Source organism: Phyllobates terribilis, unplaced genomic scaffold (assembly GCF_046119375.1).
Source record: "Phyllobates terribilis strain yellow unplaced genomic scaffold, ASM4611937v1 Scaffold_2__4_contigs__length_985480577, whole genome shotgun sequence".
Taxonomy (NCBI): Eukaryota; Metazoa; Chordata; class Amphibia; order Anura; family Dendrobatidae; genus Phyllobates; species Phyllobates terribilis.
This window is the reverse complement of record NW_027362762.1, coordinates 723,339,215-723,356,036: the sequence shown is the minus strand read 5'-3', so window position 1 is coordinate 723,356,036 and position 16,822 is coordinate 723,339,215. Positions and strand designations below refer to the sequence as shown.

Genomic DNA, 16,822 nt, shown 5'->3' with positions numbered 1-16,822 from the left:
CGGAACCATCTGAACAGGCTCATTCATGCATCACATTACGATTCTTTATCTGGGCGGGCAAACGTGTGGAATGTAAAGCCGGCAGAGCATACACAGACAACTCAATAAACCCTGGAAATGTAGATGTCAGCAGGAACATCACTAATAGGTATGGTTTCCTGGCTGCTGGGATCTCTCTACACTTCCCATGCTGCATGAAAGATTCATTTCTCCCTTCCCCACAGTAACACTGACAACACCACTTCATGTTTAGCAATAGGTCTCAAGGAATTACTGAAAACATGGCAGTGATGCCCACGGGAGCCAATCTGATCAATGCTATAACTGCCTTGGGAAAAAAAAGGTAGAGCAGTATATCTCATATCATTTCATAGAAGTACATATCTACCATAATATCGCATCGCCCAGTGTGAAATCTAGGCCACGGCTCGGGAGGTTATACTACTAGGAAAGACAATCACCTGTTGTACTCTGCTCCTCGGAAAAGATTAAGAGGGTTCCGCCACACTTTGCACTCTGAAAAGACAAGACACAAACAGTATATAGACACATAAGATATATACACGCTGTACGTTTTGCTATACAGGGGAAAATGTCTAAAAACTGGTCATTTATGGGAACATGTGTAGAGCGGAAACATCCCGAATGTCAGGGCAGTCCACAAGAAAATCATCTCGCCTGGCACAAAATACAGTCAAAGGGGTTGAGACAAGTTTGGAACTTATTCCCCATCTGTAGAATATGGAATAACTTTCCGATCGCTGGGGGACCCCAACCAAACCCTGGCCTCTGAAGAGCCCCGTGTGAATGGAGCCAGGGAGGGGGGGGATATTAAAAAAATCACTTCCATCAAAGTTTTAAACCTTTTAATATATCACAACATCATATTATATCGCACTGTATTCTTACAATTGCTCATTTTGCCTTTCTACCTAGCTAATTCTTCTCTCTTCTCTGCTCTATGTAGAAACAGGAAGTCTCTTTTACCTGCATGAGTCATAACTCTCTTCAACTCCTGACTTCCCTCTGCCAGGGGCTTTTACAGTGATGAGGGAAATGTTCCTTCCTGTTACTGCATAGAGCTTAGAATGATTCAGCTAGTCTGATTTTAAAGAAGCACTCCTCCTCCCGTCAAAATTTGTATCCTCTTAATATATTGCAATCATCATATTATATAGCAATTGCTCATGTGTTCTTCTACTAAGTTAATTCTTCTGTTTTCCATTAGGTCTATGACATCTTGTGATTAAAAACTGACCAGCTGAATCATTCTAAGCTCTATGTAGAAACAGGGGGTCAATTTTCCCTGCATGAGTCATGAGCAGGGCCGGCGTCAGCACCAGGCGCACCCGAGCAAGTGCCGGGGCCCTGAGCAGCTCCTGTCTCTTCCACGGCTGCTGCACAGTGAAGTCTCAGGTCAGAGGGCGCGGTGACGTCTTTCCACCGCGCTCTCTCCTGAGCCGTCACAGCACAGAGCGGGAAGACGCCGGCGACGTTAGAGTCTGGAGCAGCGGCAGCAGGTGAGGAGAAGTGAGGTGAGTATTTTATTTTATTTTTTTTTTATTGTATGGGGGCATGGGGCATTATATGGTGGGGTGGGGGGTGTGACATCCTGCATGGGGCATTATAAAGGGGGGTGTGACATCCTGCATAGGGCATTATAAGCGAGGGGTTGTGTGACATCCTGCATGGGGCATTATAAGGGAGGGGGGGTGTGTGACATCCTGCATGGGGCATTATAAGGGAGGGGGAGTGTGTGACATCCTGCATGGGGCATTATAAGGGAGGGAGGTGTGTGACATCCTGCATGGGGCATTATAAGGGAGGGAGGTGTGTGACATCCTGCATGGGGCATTATAAGGGAGGGTGGGGGTGACATCCTGCATGGGGCATTATAAGGGAGGGGGGGTGACATCCTGCATGGGGCATTATAAGCGAGGGGTGTGACATCCTGCATGGGGCATTATAAGGGAGGGTGTGTGTGTGGCATCCTGCATGGGGCATTATAAGGGAGGAGGGGGGGTGCCATCCTGCATGGGGCATTATAAGGGAGGGGTTGTGTGACATCCTGCATGGGGCATTATAAGGGAGGGGGAGTGTGTGACATCCTGCATGGGGCATTATAAGGGAGGGGGTGAGTGTGACATCCTGCATGGGGCATTATAAGGGAGGGGGAGTGTGTGACATCCTGCATGGGGCATTATAAGGGAGGGAGGTGTGTGACATCCTGAATGGGCCATTATAAGGGAGGGAGGTGTGTGACATCCTGCATGGGGCATTATAAGGGAGGGTGGGGGTGACATCCTGCATGGGGCATTATAAGGGAGGGGGGGTGACATCCTGCATGGGGCATTATAAGCGAGGGGTGTGACATCCTGCATGGGGCATTATAAGGGAGGGTGTGTGTGTGGCATCCTGCATGGGGCATTATAAGGGAGGAGGGGGGGTGCCATCCTGCATGGGGCATTATAAGGGAGGGGTTGTGTGACATCCTGCATGGGGCATTATAAGGGAGGGGGAGTGTGTGACATCCTGCATGGGGCATTATAAGGGAGGGGGTGAGTGTGACATCCTGCATGGGGCATTATAAGGGAGGGGGAGTGTGTGACATCCTGCATGGGGCATTATAAGGGAGGGAGGTGTGTGACATCCTGCATGGGGCATTATAAGGGAGGGAGGTGTGTGACATCCTGCATGGGGCATTATAAGGGAGGGAAGTGTGTGACATCCTGCATGGGGCATTATAAGGGAGGGAAGGGGGGGGTGACATCCTGCATGGGGCATTATAAGGGAGGGTGGGGGTGACATCCTGCATGGGGCATTATAAGGGAGGGGGGGTGACATCCTGCATGGAGCATTATAAGCGAGGGGTGTGACATCCTGCATGGGGCATTATAAGGGAGGGTGTGTGTGTGGCATCCTGCATGGGGCATTATAAGGGAAGAGGGGGGGGGTGACATCCTGCATGGGGCATTATAAGGGAGGGTGTGTGTGTGGCATCCTGCATGGGGCATTATAAGGGAAGAGGGGGGGGGTGACATCCTGCATGGGGCATTATAAGGGAGGGGGTGTGTGACATCCTGCATGGGGCATTATAAGGGAGAGGGTGTGTGACATCCTGCATCGGGCATTATAAGGGAGGACATCCTACATGGGGCCTTATATGGGGGAAACAGCCTGCATGGGGCATTATGTGGGGGGGGGGGAACAGCCTGTGTGGGTCATTATGTGGGGGGAAACAGCCTGCATGGGGCATTATGTGGGGGGGGACAGCCTGCGTGGGGCATTATGTGGGGGGGAACAGCCTGCGTGGGGCATTATGTGGGGGGGGACAGCCTGCGTGGGGCATTATGTGGGGGGAACAGCCTGCGTGGGGCATTATGTGGGGGGAACAGCCTGCGTGCGGCATTATGTGGGGGGAACAGCCTGCGTGCGGCATTATGTGGGGGGAACAGCCTGCATGGGGTATTATGTGGGGGGGAACAGCCTGCATGGAGCATTATGTGGGGGGAAAACAGCCTGCTTGGAGCATTATATGGGGGCCAGTATCCTGTATGGAGCATTTTATGGGGGTCAGTATTCTGTATGGAGCGATTCGCCGGTTTCTGAGCTATTGTAGAATTTACAATAGATATCGCTCATGTAATGTACGAAGTGAAATCTTTGGCCTTGTACTATATATATTTCTCTGCGGTATCTGTGCATCATGACTCGTGGTGTGTGTTCAAGGGGCCCACTGAGACTCTTTCACCCGGGGTCCACAAAAACCTGGAGCCGGCCCTGGTCATGAGTCACTGCAAAAATCCTTGGCAGGGGGAGAAGGCAGCAGCTGGGTCAGGAGTTGAAGAGGGGAATGATTTTTGCAGGGAAAAGAGACTTCCTGTTTCTACATAGAGCAGAGAAAAGAGAACAATTAGCTGGGTAGAAAGGCAAAATGAGCAATTATAAGTACACAGTGCTATATAATATGATGACTGCAATATATTAAGAGGATAAAACTTTTGATGGGAATGCTTCTTTTATACACTGTATCAGCCTGGATCAGAGATACAGTAGTGATTCGGGGCCGATTTTAAATCGCGGCTGTAGCCATGACCCAGCTTGCGATATGCTGGGATAAGGTTGGAGTCAGGAGAGTCAGACACAACACATCTGCGCCTTAACCCTTTTTATTTCAGTCTGGCTAGTGACTAGAAATTTTGGCCTCATTTCAAAGCTGAGAATCGCAGGATCCGGGCTGAAATATTGCTATAAAATAGCCAGGATGTAACTCACTTGGTTAGTGAGTTACCAACGTTTAAGATCTTATGAGATAAGTCCTTGGCAGGAAAAGGGTTAATGTGTTTTTATTTTTTTATTAAATGCCAAAAATATTTTTTGCAGTTAGGTTTCTTTCAAGATTTTGCAGTGTTTGGCTTTTCCAGGCTCTTTGTTTCCCTGCACATTGCTGGCACCAGAATGATGCAACTGAGAATCCATTAGTGAGCCATTCTGATGGAGAATTTCTAACTCCCTCATTACTATTATTATTATTTATTATTATAGCGCCATTTATTCCATGGCGCTTTACATGTGATAGGGGTATACACAGCAAAAACATTTACATTGTCTTAAACAACGAGTCAGCGACTGGTACAAGAGGAGCGAGGACCCTGCCCGCGAGGGCTCACAGTCTACACCGGATGGGTGAGGATACAGTAGGTGAGATAAGAGGAGGTCATGCAGTAATGTGGTGGAGCGGTGGTTACTGCAGGTTGTAGGCTTGTCGGAAGAGGTAGGTCTTCAGGTTTCTTTTGAAGGTTTCCACGGTAGGCGAGAGTCTGATGTGTTGGGGTAGAGAGTTCCAGAGTAGGGGGGATGCACGGGAGAAATCTTGTATGAGATTGTGGGATGAGGAGATAAGGAGATCTTGTGAGGATCGGAGGTTGCGTGTAGGTAAGTACCGGGAGACTAAGTCACAGATGTATGGAGGAGACAGGTTGTGGATGGCTTTGTATGCCATGGTTAGGGTTTTGAACTGGAGTCTCTGAGCAATGGGGAGCCAGTGAAGGGATTGACAGAGGGGAGAGGCTGGGGAGTAGCGGGGGGACAGGTGGATTAGTCGAGCAGCAGAGTTTAGGATAGATTGGAGGGGCGCAAGAGTGTTGGAAGGGAGGCCACAGAGCAGGAGGTTGCAGTAGTCGAGGCGGGAGATGATGAGGGCATGCACTAGTGTTTTTGCAGATTCATGGTTGAGGAATGTGCGGATCCGGGAGATATTTTTGAGTTGGAGTCGGCAGGAAGTGGAAAGGGCTTGGATATGTGGTTTGAAGGAAAGATCAGAGTCTAGGGTTACCCCAAGGCAGAGAGCTTGTGGGATTGGGGAGAGTGAACAGCCATTGACGTTGATGGATAGGTCAGATGGGGGATATGAGTGAGATGGTGGAAAGATGATGAATTCTGTTTTATCCATTTTGAGTTTTAGAAATCTGGCAGAAAAGAAGGATGAGATGGCGGACAGACATTGTGGGATTTTGGTTAGTCGGGAGGAGATATCGGGTCCAGAGAGGTAGATCTGTGTGTCATCAGCATAGAGGTAATACTGAAAGCCGTGAGACCGAGCTGTCCCAGGCCAAAGGTGTAGATGGAGAAGAGCAGGGGTCCTAGAACTGAACCTTGGGGGACACCAACAGATAGTGGGTGAGATGAGGAGGTGGTGCGTGCGTGGGAGAAGCTGAATGTCCTGTCTGTTAAGTATGAGGAGATCCAAGATAGGACTAAGTCTGTGATGCCAAGGGATGAGAGAATCTGTAGTAAGAGGGAATGGTCCACTGTGTCGAAGGCAGATGACAGGTCCAGAAGGAGGAGGATGGAGTAGTGTCGCTTGGATTTGGCGTTTAGTAGGTCGTTGGTGACTTTGGTCAGGGCAGTTTCAGTCGAGTGGTGCGGTCGGAAGCCAGATTGCAGGCGGTCAAAGAGGGAACAGGAGGAGAGGTGGGAGGACAGTTCAAGGTGGACATGTTGTTCTAGTAGTTTTGAAGCAAAGGGGAGAAGTGATATGGGGCGGTAGCTAGTGAGAGAGGATGGGTCAAGGGAGGGCTTTTTGAGGATGGGTGTGATTGCGGCATGTTTGAAACATGAGGGGAAGACACCGGTTGTTAGTGACAGGTTGAAGAGGTGGGTTAGGGTTGGGATGAAGACTGTGGTAAGGTTAGGGATGAGTTGGGACGGGATTGGGTCAAGTTCGCAGGTGGTGAGGTGTGATTTGGAGAGTAAGGAGGAGACTTGACCTTCTGTAATGGTGGAAAAGTGGGGTCTGGAGGAGGAAGGTTGAGTAGATATGAGAAGGGGTTGTGCAGATATTAGGCAAAAGCTTTGTTTGATGGTGTCAATCTTCTGCTTGAAGAATGAGGCAAAGTCTTCGGCTGAGATGACAGAAAAGGGAGGAGGTGCTGGGGGACGAAGGAGAGAACTGAAAGTGTTAAATAGCTGTTTAGGGTTGTGAGACAGGGAGGATATGAGAGATGAGAAGTAGGTTTGTTTTGCTGTAGTGAGTGCAGATTTGAAAGTAGTGAGGGATTGTTTGAATGCGATGAAGTGCTCAATGGAGTGAGACCTTTTCCATCTTCGCTCCGCAACCCTGGAGGCCCGTCGCAGTTCTTTAGTAAGTTTGGTGTGCCAGGGTTGCCTGTTGATTGTGCGAGATTTGGTGTGTGTGAGAGGGGCGATCGAGTCGAGTGCTGCAGCTATTGTGGTGTTATATGAAGCGGCAGCACCATCTGCATTGTGTAAGGAATTTATGTCTGTGAGAGGGAGGAGGGATTCAGAGAGAGAGTGTAGGTCAAGGTCTTTGAGGTTTCTGCGAGCTTGTGTAAGTTTGTGGAGTGGGGATTGTGCACCTGGAGAGGAGAGGGTAGAGAATGTGAGGAGGTTATGGTCTGAGAGAGGGAGGGGTGAGTTAGAGAGGTTAGATAGGGAACAGAGGCGGGTGAAGATGAGGTCCAGTGTGGCCATCTTTATGAGTAGCTGCTGAAGACCATTGAGCAAGGCCGAAGGAGGAGGTGAGGGATAGGAGTTTAGAGACAGACGAGTGGGAAGTGTCAATGGGGATGTTGAAGTCACCCATTATGATAGTGGGGATGTCAGTGGAAAGGAAGTGAAGCAGCCAGGTGGTGAAGTGGTCTAAGAAAGTCGTGGCTATCCCTGGGGGTCGGTAAATGACAGCCAGTTGGAGGTCAGAGGGGGAATAGATACGCACACAGTGTACCTCAAAAGAGGGGAGTGTAACGGAGGGTGGCAGTGATATTTGGGTGAAAGCGCAGGTATCTGACAGGAGAAAACCTACGCCTCCGCCATGTTTGCCATTGGGGCGGGGTGTGTGGGAAAGGTGGAATCCGCCATATGAATGTGCAGCTGGGGAGGCTGTGTCAGAGGGGGTGAGCCAGGTTTCGGTGATGGCGAAGAAGGAAAGTTTGTTAGTAATGAAAAGGTCGTGGATGTAGGAAAGTTTGTTGCAGACAGAGCGAGCTTTCCATAGAGCTCCTGTTAGTGCAACTGAGGAAGTGGGTATTAGTTGGATGGGTATGAGGTTAGAAGGGTTGCGACAGTTTGTGGAAGGTCGTGGATAGGAGGTAGAAGTAACTGTGGGGATATGGTGAGGAGGACCAGGATTTGGAGAGATATCTCCAGCAGCGAGGAGGAGCAAGTGTTAGCAGGTGGGAGCAGGAGAGAGCATGAGGTGGCTGTCTGTGTTTGGAGATCCAGGATTGAATGTTGAGGAATAATTTGGAGGAGGAGGTGAGATGAATGGGGAGGATGGAGGGAGAGATGAAAAGTTCCTTACTAGGTGTAGGGATTTGAGGAGTTAGTAGAAAGTGGAGGACTATAGAGGGAAAAGTGAGAGCTAACAGAAACATAGTTAAAAGAAATTAAGTGGTCAAAGTATTGGTTAGCTGACTTCTGCCCTGACTAACTGCCTCTGAAATAACTGCCACTTATCTCCGAAGCCACTTTGCACAAGAGGACGCGTGCACCCGTTAAGGAGCTTCTAAATATATAGGGCACACTAAACCATCAGGTGAGGGGCATTGTAGGAGCTGCTTGTGGCTAAATAAGCAGCTGGTCATCACACCAGGAGATGGCTGGGTGATCAAAGACAGAGCCAGGACTCTAAGCTCTGCAGTTTAGCACCTCTAAACATCAGATAAAATCAACAGTGGGGAAAGGACAGACATATGTGAGTATTGAGTGGAAAGGGACAGATAAAGCAGAAATATCAAGCAGACAATTCTACCAGTGAGTTGAATCAGGAGAGTAGAGCATTAGATGGCGGCATATACAGCAAGCAGAGGAATTGTGCAGGGAATAGCATGTACTCATCTGTCTTTTACCGAGCTGGTGACCACTTCAAAGTCCAGATAGCCTCTCTGGTCATAAATATGTACAGAATACTTCATAAAAAGACTATTCCCAGTTAGATCAACTCACTGGCAGTTTCTCAGTGAACTGATTTTGCAGCCAGCAATATGCAAGGAAACAAAGAGCCCAAGAAAACCAAAAGGTGCAACATTTTTAATAAGACTCAAATGCAAAAATAATTTGGGCACAAAACACATGTATTTAGGTTTAGAAAAAATTGCCCCAAGGGTGTCCATATCATTTACCAAAGCTATGTGTGCTCAGTCATCCTGGAGCTGCACAGAAACCTTTCACTTCCACATTTATGACAGCCTGTTCAAGAAAACAGCTCATGAAAGTGAATGTCCACATGAACAATTGTTTTCTATTTTTTTCAGTCTACTTACAAAAATTCTGAGCAGTTTATTTTTCATTTTATTCCTTTATGAGGGTCAGACATATGTCTTTTGATCCAGATCTCCAAATCACATGTAAAGAGCTAGAGCTAAAGGGCTTGTCCTGCTATCAAAGGATCCTGTCATCTGATTCATGCACTCCCTGCTAATGAATCAGGAGCGTCTGACTCCGGCACGCCTCCTCATCAAAATCAGAGTGAAAACCGCCTGTCTGGATGAATCGGGGCCTAGATCTGCATTTAAAAAAGGGCTGGATGTGGCATTGTGGGTTACAAATAATCTAGTGATAGAGAATGTATAAATGGCGGAGAAGGATTGAACTTGAAGGATCTTTTTTCTAGCTTAAGTAACTACATTGTTTAAAGGTGGATATTTCCCATGAATGGGTACCCCCATCTCAGACATGGTGTATGTACCATAAAGGTCTGATGGGGCCTATCTCCAGAATGGGAATACAGTACATGTTTTAAAAGAACCTATGTTTTTTATTTTCTTTAAAGCAACGTTATCATGACTCGGCATTTACTTCTTCATTTATGTGTCGGAGTCTCGAGGAGCAGGAGACATGATCATTGCCAGCTAAGCAACAGCGAGTCAACACTTCACGCTACACCCGTGACCTCAGATGGAAACTAGACTGTGGAGCTTCTGCTTTTCAGGGCCAGCACTGTATTCTGTAATACCAATGACATCATGGCTCCTTGTTCCATCCATCTGTAGGATGTGAGCAGAAAGCATGAGGAAATGCACGTGCCATTATCGGTCACTGCTGGTCACCTGACAGAGTTTGTCTGGTCTCATTGTCTCCAGAATTAGGGAAGAAACCGTCCGCAGAGGCTCCAGGATCGATCCCTCCCATCAAAGGTCGTAAGTGGTTTACAGACACTTGCTCGATGAAAGACGTGCCATATTTCCGGAAGTAACACCATTCAAAAATCTAAAACACAAAAGAGACACATTACTACACACATGGTGAGACCACACATATAAAAGTGGACATCACAGCTTTTTGAATACTACAATGAAATACAACAAGTGTCGGCTGATCGATCCATCACTGTCAACACCAGGCCACCATCTAGGATACAGGGTGGTGTCCAAACTTTCCCCCAATAGCAAATGCCTGGAGACTGAAGGGTCAGGCACGTTGGATTTCAACATGACCAATCATTTAGTCCTCACTGGAGATAAGCCACCACAAGAGGTGTGCAGTAGCAGCTTAATTACCTCTATTACCTGATTATGCCTGTGTATGGGCGGGATCAGGAAAAATAGCTGATGGACAAACAAGTGTGTGGTGTATAGGCTGCCATGCTGGTTTTGGATGGTGGTTAAAAGAAAAAAAAAAACACATTGCAGAGTTTAGACACCAGCGTACCCACATTGTTTTTGAAGTACAAGATTCTTAAAGAAAATGGCAGGGCAGCAGTGACTTTCCCTGAAAATAATTTTTCATGACGCTTTTCGGGATGTCTTTTGCCCTGGAGTTTTATATAGTAACTATATAAATAGTGGCGGCTTCCAAGAGGGAACCGGCAACAAAAGGGATTGGTCACTTCTTTTAGCAGCTTACGGCTTTCGAAGCCTGAAGTGGTGTAAAGAGGTGACAAAGGATGGAACATTCAGTATGCACAACAAGTCGTTTTTACAAGCTAATTCTTTTTGTCTTTTTCTTAGCACTTTTTCTGGCAGGTTAAAGGCGGAATCTACCTGAAAAAGACATCATGTGCGCATTCTCTAAAAAGGTAAAGGAGGAAGTTTTATTAAAAGTCATTGCTTTGAAATTCTTTCTCAAATTGCACCACTGTCGATCATGCCTTGCACCACATTTATTATGTCGAACATATCTTACACTACATTTAGTATTTCTTAGATAGAGTGTGGCTTATCATGAGTGGGCATGCCTTAAAACACGCTGAAATCTTTTTTACATATATTTGAGCGCTTATAATAAAATCAGAACTTTGTAAAATAAATAAATAAATAAAGGGTTTATAAATTGATTTTCTGATTGAATTTTGCATGGCAAATTTTATTGGTCATTTTTTGATTGATTTAATTTCATGGTATGTACATATTTTCGGTTGCTTTTTATTGCATTTTTCAGGGAGATGCGGTGACTGAAAAACGACAATTGTGGCATTTAGAATTTTTTTCTTTACACTGGTTATAATAGGTGCTAATTAATTTTAGAGACTAAACTTTTACGGATACGATGAAACCCAATATATTTTTTTTAACTTCTTTATTTTTGGATTGGGAAAAAGGGAGCAATTCAAACTTTAATGTTGTGCGTTTTAATAAAAATTCAAAATTTTTTTTATTTTTATTACTTTTTAGGCCCCTAAGGGGACTTGGAGCTAAGATTGCTTAATCGTTTGTACCATATACTTCAATACCACAATATTACAGTGTATAGTAAAAATCACACGGTCTTAGAAAGCCCAGTCCTTCTGAATGAGAGTACAAAGATGGCGGTGACTGGACCTATATGGCAACCCATTAGCACCTTGCGTCACGGGGGGGCCGATGATAAACTTATTATCCAACATATGTCATTGCAATAAATATGGTGCAGTCTTAATAAATCAAGACTGTGTAAGGTTTATGTTGTCTAAGTATCACAACCTTATGTACATCTGCCCCAATGTGTGAATATATCCACTGTATTGCACCGTGTAAGGCTCGGTCCTATAACTGCTGACCTCCCCCAGTGAGAAGAGGGCACTGATCCCCCAAGATCTCCGCTACACTTGCTTTCAGCACTAAGACTGTGCTCCTTGATTACACCTCCATCCATATATCTACTTCACAGGCTCTTCATTCTTGCCTGCAGACCCTTCCTCTAATTATTAAGAAAATGAGAGCGCAGTAAATTTCTTGCTCCACTAGTATGGAACCAATATCCCTGTATACAGTGAAATAACCTTCTGTTCCCCTCTCCACATGAGAACAGCGGTAATAGGGTAATTACAGCCAATTATCTGAAGGACTAAAAATAATAAGCAAGACGCTCATGAGTGCACCCTCCGCTCCTCCCGTCTGCGCCAATATGACTTACAATTTCATTAAGCCTCCTAGACATGGTTTGTTTTATCCTAATAAATAAGTAATCCATTTAATAAAGAGTAAAAACATAAAAAAAAAAATTTCATGCAAGAGGAATTTCCGGTTGTCCAGATATCACTGTGTCTAATGCCTTCTGCCCGTGGCAATGCCATGCACGCAGAGATGGTATGGTGGCACACACAATGTCCCTATAATGGTGTAGCAGGCTCTCTGTGTTTGCTGTACTGAGCTCCTCTGAGACGCTGTATCCTTTTCTCACTTTGTTGAATGTTTTATTGTTAAAGGGTAGACAGCACAATGGACCACCCCTCTCTTCTCGACACCTGGCAGAACCAGGGCTGTGGAGTCAGTAAGCCAAACCACCGACTCAAACTCCTCAATTTCCCCGACTCCACAGCCCTGCCTCATGTACATAAAGTGCCGAACAGGTTCACCTCACTGCCTCACTACTGAGCATGTACATAAAGTGCCGCACAGGTTCACCTCACTGCCTCACTACTGAGCGTGTACATAAAGTGCCACACAGGTTCATATCACTGCCTCACTACTGAGCATGTACATAAAGTGCAGCACAGATTCATCTCAGTGCCTCACTACTGAGCATGTACATAAAGTGCAGCACAGATTCATCTCACTGCCTCACTACTGAGCGTGTACATAAAGTGCAGCACAGATTCATCTCACTACTGAGCATGTACATAAAGTGCAGCACAGATTCATCTCACTGCCTCACTACTGAGCATGTACATAAAGTGCAGCACAGATTCATCTCACTACTGAGCATGTACATAAAGTGCAGCACAGATTCATCTCACTGCCTCACTACTCTGCATGTACATAAAGTGCAGCACAGATTCATCTCACTGCCTCACTACTGAGCATGTACATAAAGTGCCACACAGGTTCACCTCACTGCCTCACTACTGAGCATGTACATAAAGTGCCACACAGGTTCACCTCACTGCCTCACTACTGAGCATGTACATAAAGTGCAGCACAGGTTCACCTCACTGCCTCACTACTGAGCATGTACATAAAGTGCCAAACAGGTTCACCTCACTGCCTCACTACTGAGCATGTACATAAAGTGCCACACAGGTTCACCTCACTGCCTCACTACTGAGCATGTACATAAAGTGCCACACAGGTTCACCTCACTGCCTCACTACTGAGCGTGTACATAAAGTGCAGCACAGATTCATCTCACTGCCTCACTACTGAGCATGTACATAAAGTGCAGCACAGATTCACCTCACTGCCTCACTACTGAGCATGTACATAAAGTGCCAAACAGGTTCACCTCACTGCCTCACTACTGAGCATGTACATAAAGTGCCACACAGGTTCACCTCACTGCCTCACTACTGAGCATGTACATAAAGTGCCACACAGGTTCACCTCACTGCCTCACTACTGAGCATGTACATAAAGTGCCACACAGGTTCACATCACTGCCTCACTACTGAGCATGTACATAAAGTGCAGCACAGATTCATATCACTGCCTCACTACTGAGCGTGTACATAAAATGCCGCACAGGTTCACCTCACTGCCTCACTACTGAGCATGTACATAAAGTGCCACACAGGTTCACCTCACTGCCTCACTACTGAGCATGTACATAAAGTGCCACACAGGTTCACCTCACTCACTCACTACTGAGCATGTACATAAAGTGCCGCACAGGTTCACCTCACTGCCTCACTACTGAGCATGTACATAAAGTGCCACACAGGTTCACCTCACTACTGAGCATGTACATAAAGTGCCGCACAGGTTCACCTCACTGCCTCACTACTCTGCATGTACATAAAGTGCAGCACAGATTCATCTCACTGCCTCACTACTGAGCATGTACATAAAGTGCCACACAGGTTCACCTCACTGCCTCACTACTGAGCATGTACATAAAGTGCCACACAGGTTCACCTCACTGCCTTACTACTGAGCATGTACATAAAGTGCCGCACAGGTTCACCTCACTGCCTCACTACTCTGCATGTACATAAAGTGCAGCACAGATTCATCTCACTGCCTCACTACTGAGCATGTACATAAAGTGCAACACAGATTCATCTCACTGCCTCACTACTGAGCGTGTACATAAAGTGCAGCACAGATTCATCTCACTGCCTCAATACTGAGCATGTACATAAAGTGCAGCACAGATTCATCTCACTGCCTCACTACTGAGCGTGTACATAAAGTGCCACACAGATTCATCTCACTACTGAGCATGTACATAAAGTGCAGCACAGATTCACCTCACTGCCTCACTACTGAGCATGTACATAAAGTGCAGCACAGATTCATCTCACTGCCTCACTACTGAGCGTGTACATAAAGTGCAGCACAGATTCATCTCACTACTGAGCATGTACATAAAGTGCAGCACAGATTCATCTCACTGCCTCACTACTGAGCATGTACATAAAGTGCAGCACAGATTCATCTCACTACTGAGCATGTACATAAAGTGCAGCACAGATTCATCTCACTGCCTCACTACTCTGCATGTACATAAAGTGCAGCACAGATTCATCTCACTGCCTCACTACTGAGCATGTACATAAAGTGCCACACAGGTTCACCTCACTGCCTCACTACTGAGCATGTACATAAAGTGCCACACAGGTTCACCTCACTGCCTCACTACTGAGCATGTACATAAAGTGCAGCACAGGTTCACCTCACTGCCTCACTACTGAGCATGTACATAAAGTGCCAAACAGGTTCACCTCACTGCCTCACTACTGAGCATGTACATAAAGTGCCACACAGGTTCACCTCACTGCCTCACTACTGAGCGTGTACATAAAGTGCCACACAGGTTCACCTCACTGCCTCACTACTGAGCGTGTACATAAAGTGCAGCACAGATTCATCTCACTGCCTCACTACTGAGCATGTACATAAAGTGCAGCACAGATTCACCTCACTGCCTCACTACTGAGCATGTACATAAAGTGCCAAACAGGTTCACCTCACTGCCTCACTACTGAGCATGTACATAAAGTGCCACACAGGTTCACCTCACTGCCTCACTACTGAGCATGTACATAAAGTGCCACACAGGTTCACCTCACTGCCTCACCACTGAGCATGTACATAAAGTGCCACACAGGTTCATCTCACTGCCTCACTACTGAGCATGTACATAAAGTGCCACACAGGTTCACATCACTGCCTCACTACTGAGCATGTACATAAAGTGCAGCACAGATTCATATCACTGCCTCACTACTGAGCGTGTACGTAAAATGCCGCACAGGTTCACCTCACTGCCTCACTACTGAGCATGTACATAAAGTGCCACACAGGTTCACCTCACTGCCTCACTACTGAGCATGTACATAAAGTGCCACACAGGTTCACCTCACTGCCTCACTACTGAGCATGTACATAAAGTGCCGCACAGGTTCACCTCACTGCCTCACTACTGAGCATGTACATAAAGTGCCACACAGGTTCACCTCACTACTGAGCATGTACATAAAGTGCCGCACAGGTTCACCTCACTGCCTCACTACTCTGCATGTACATAAAGTGCAGCACAGATTCATCTCACTGCCTCACTACTGAGCATGTACATAAAGTGCCACACAGGTTCACCTCACTGTCTCACTACTGAGCATGTACATAAAGTGCCACACAGGTTCACCTCACTGCCTTACTACTGAGCATGTACATAAAGTGCCGCACAGGTTCACCTCACTGTCTCACTACTCTGCATGTACATAAAGTGCAGCACAGATTCATCTCACTGCCTCACTACTGAGCATGTACATAAAGTGCCACACAGGTTCATATCACTGCCTCACTACTGAGCATGTACATAAAGTGCCACACAGGTTCACCTCACTGCCTCACTACTGAGCGTGTACATAAAGTGCAGCACAGGTTCATCTCACTGCCTCACTACTGAGCGTGTACATAAAGTGCAGCACAGGTTCATCTCCCTGCCTCACTACTGAGCGTGTACATAAAGTGCAGCACAGATTCATCTCACTGCCTCACTACTGAGCGTGTACATAAAGTGCAGCACAGATTCATCTCACTGCCTCACTACTGAGCGTGTACATAAAGTGCAGCACAGATTCATCTCACTGCCTCACTACTGAGCGTGTACATAAAGTGCTGCACAGATTCATCTCACTGCCTCACTACTGAGCATGTACATAAAGTGCAGCACAGATTCATCTCACTGCCTCACTACTGAGCGTGTACATAAAGTGCAGCACAGATTCATCTCACTGCCTCACTACTGAGCATGTACATAAAGTGCAGCACAGATTCATCTCACTGCCTCACTACTGAGCGTGTACATAAAGTGCCACACAGATTCATCTCACTACTGAGCATGTACATAAAGTGCAGCACAGATTCACCTCACTGCCTCACTACTGAGCATGTACATAAAGTGCAGCACAGATTCATCTCACTGCCTCACTACTGAGCGTGTACATAAAGTGCCACACAGATTCATCTCACTACTGAGCATGTACATAAAGTGCAGCACAGATTCATCTCACTGCCTCACTACTGAGCATGTACATAAAGTGCAGCACAGATTCATCTCAATGCCTCACTACTGAGCAAGTACATAAAGTGCAGCACAGATTCATCTCACTACTGAGCATGTACATAAAGTGCAGCACAGATTCATCTCACTACTGAGCATGTACATAAAGTGCAGCACAGATTCATCTCACTACTGAGCATGTACATAAAGTGCAGCACAGATTCATCTCACTACTGAGCATGTACATAAAGTGCAGCACAGATTCACCTCACTGCCTCACTACTGAGCATGTACATAAAGTGCAGCACAGATTCATCTCACTGCCTCACTACTGAGCATGTACATAAAGTGCAGCACAGATTCATCTCACTGCCTCACTACTGAGCATGTACATAAAGTGCAGCACAGATTCACCTCACTGCCTCACTACTGAGCATGT

The 16,822-nt window shown here is 46.5% G+C and overlaps 1 protein-coding gene across 1 annotated transcript in view; it reads right to left on the bottom strand.

Moving 5' to 3' along the window:
* The window catches only part of ST7L (suppression of tumorigenicity 7 like), a 196,750-nt gene that overhangs the window by 130,212 nt on the left and 49,716 nt on the right, over positions 1 to 16,822 (bottom strand). Inside the window, exons 3-4 of the mRNA XM_073667182.1 lie at positions 9,570 to 9,729; positions 462 to 516 (exon numbers count right to left, since the gene is read on the bottom strand). Coding sequence (XP_073523283.1) covers positions 462 to 516; positions 9,570 to 9,729 — 215 coding nt within the window. The remainder of the gene's footprint in view (positions 1 to 461; positions 517 to 9,569; positions 9,730 to 16,822) is intronic.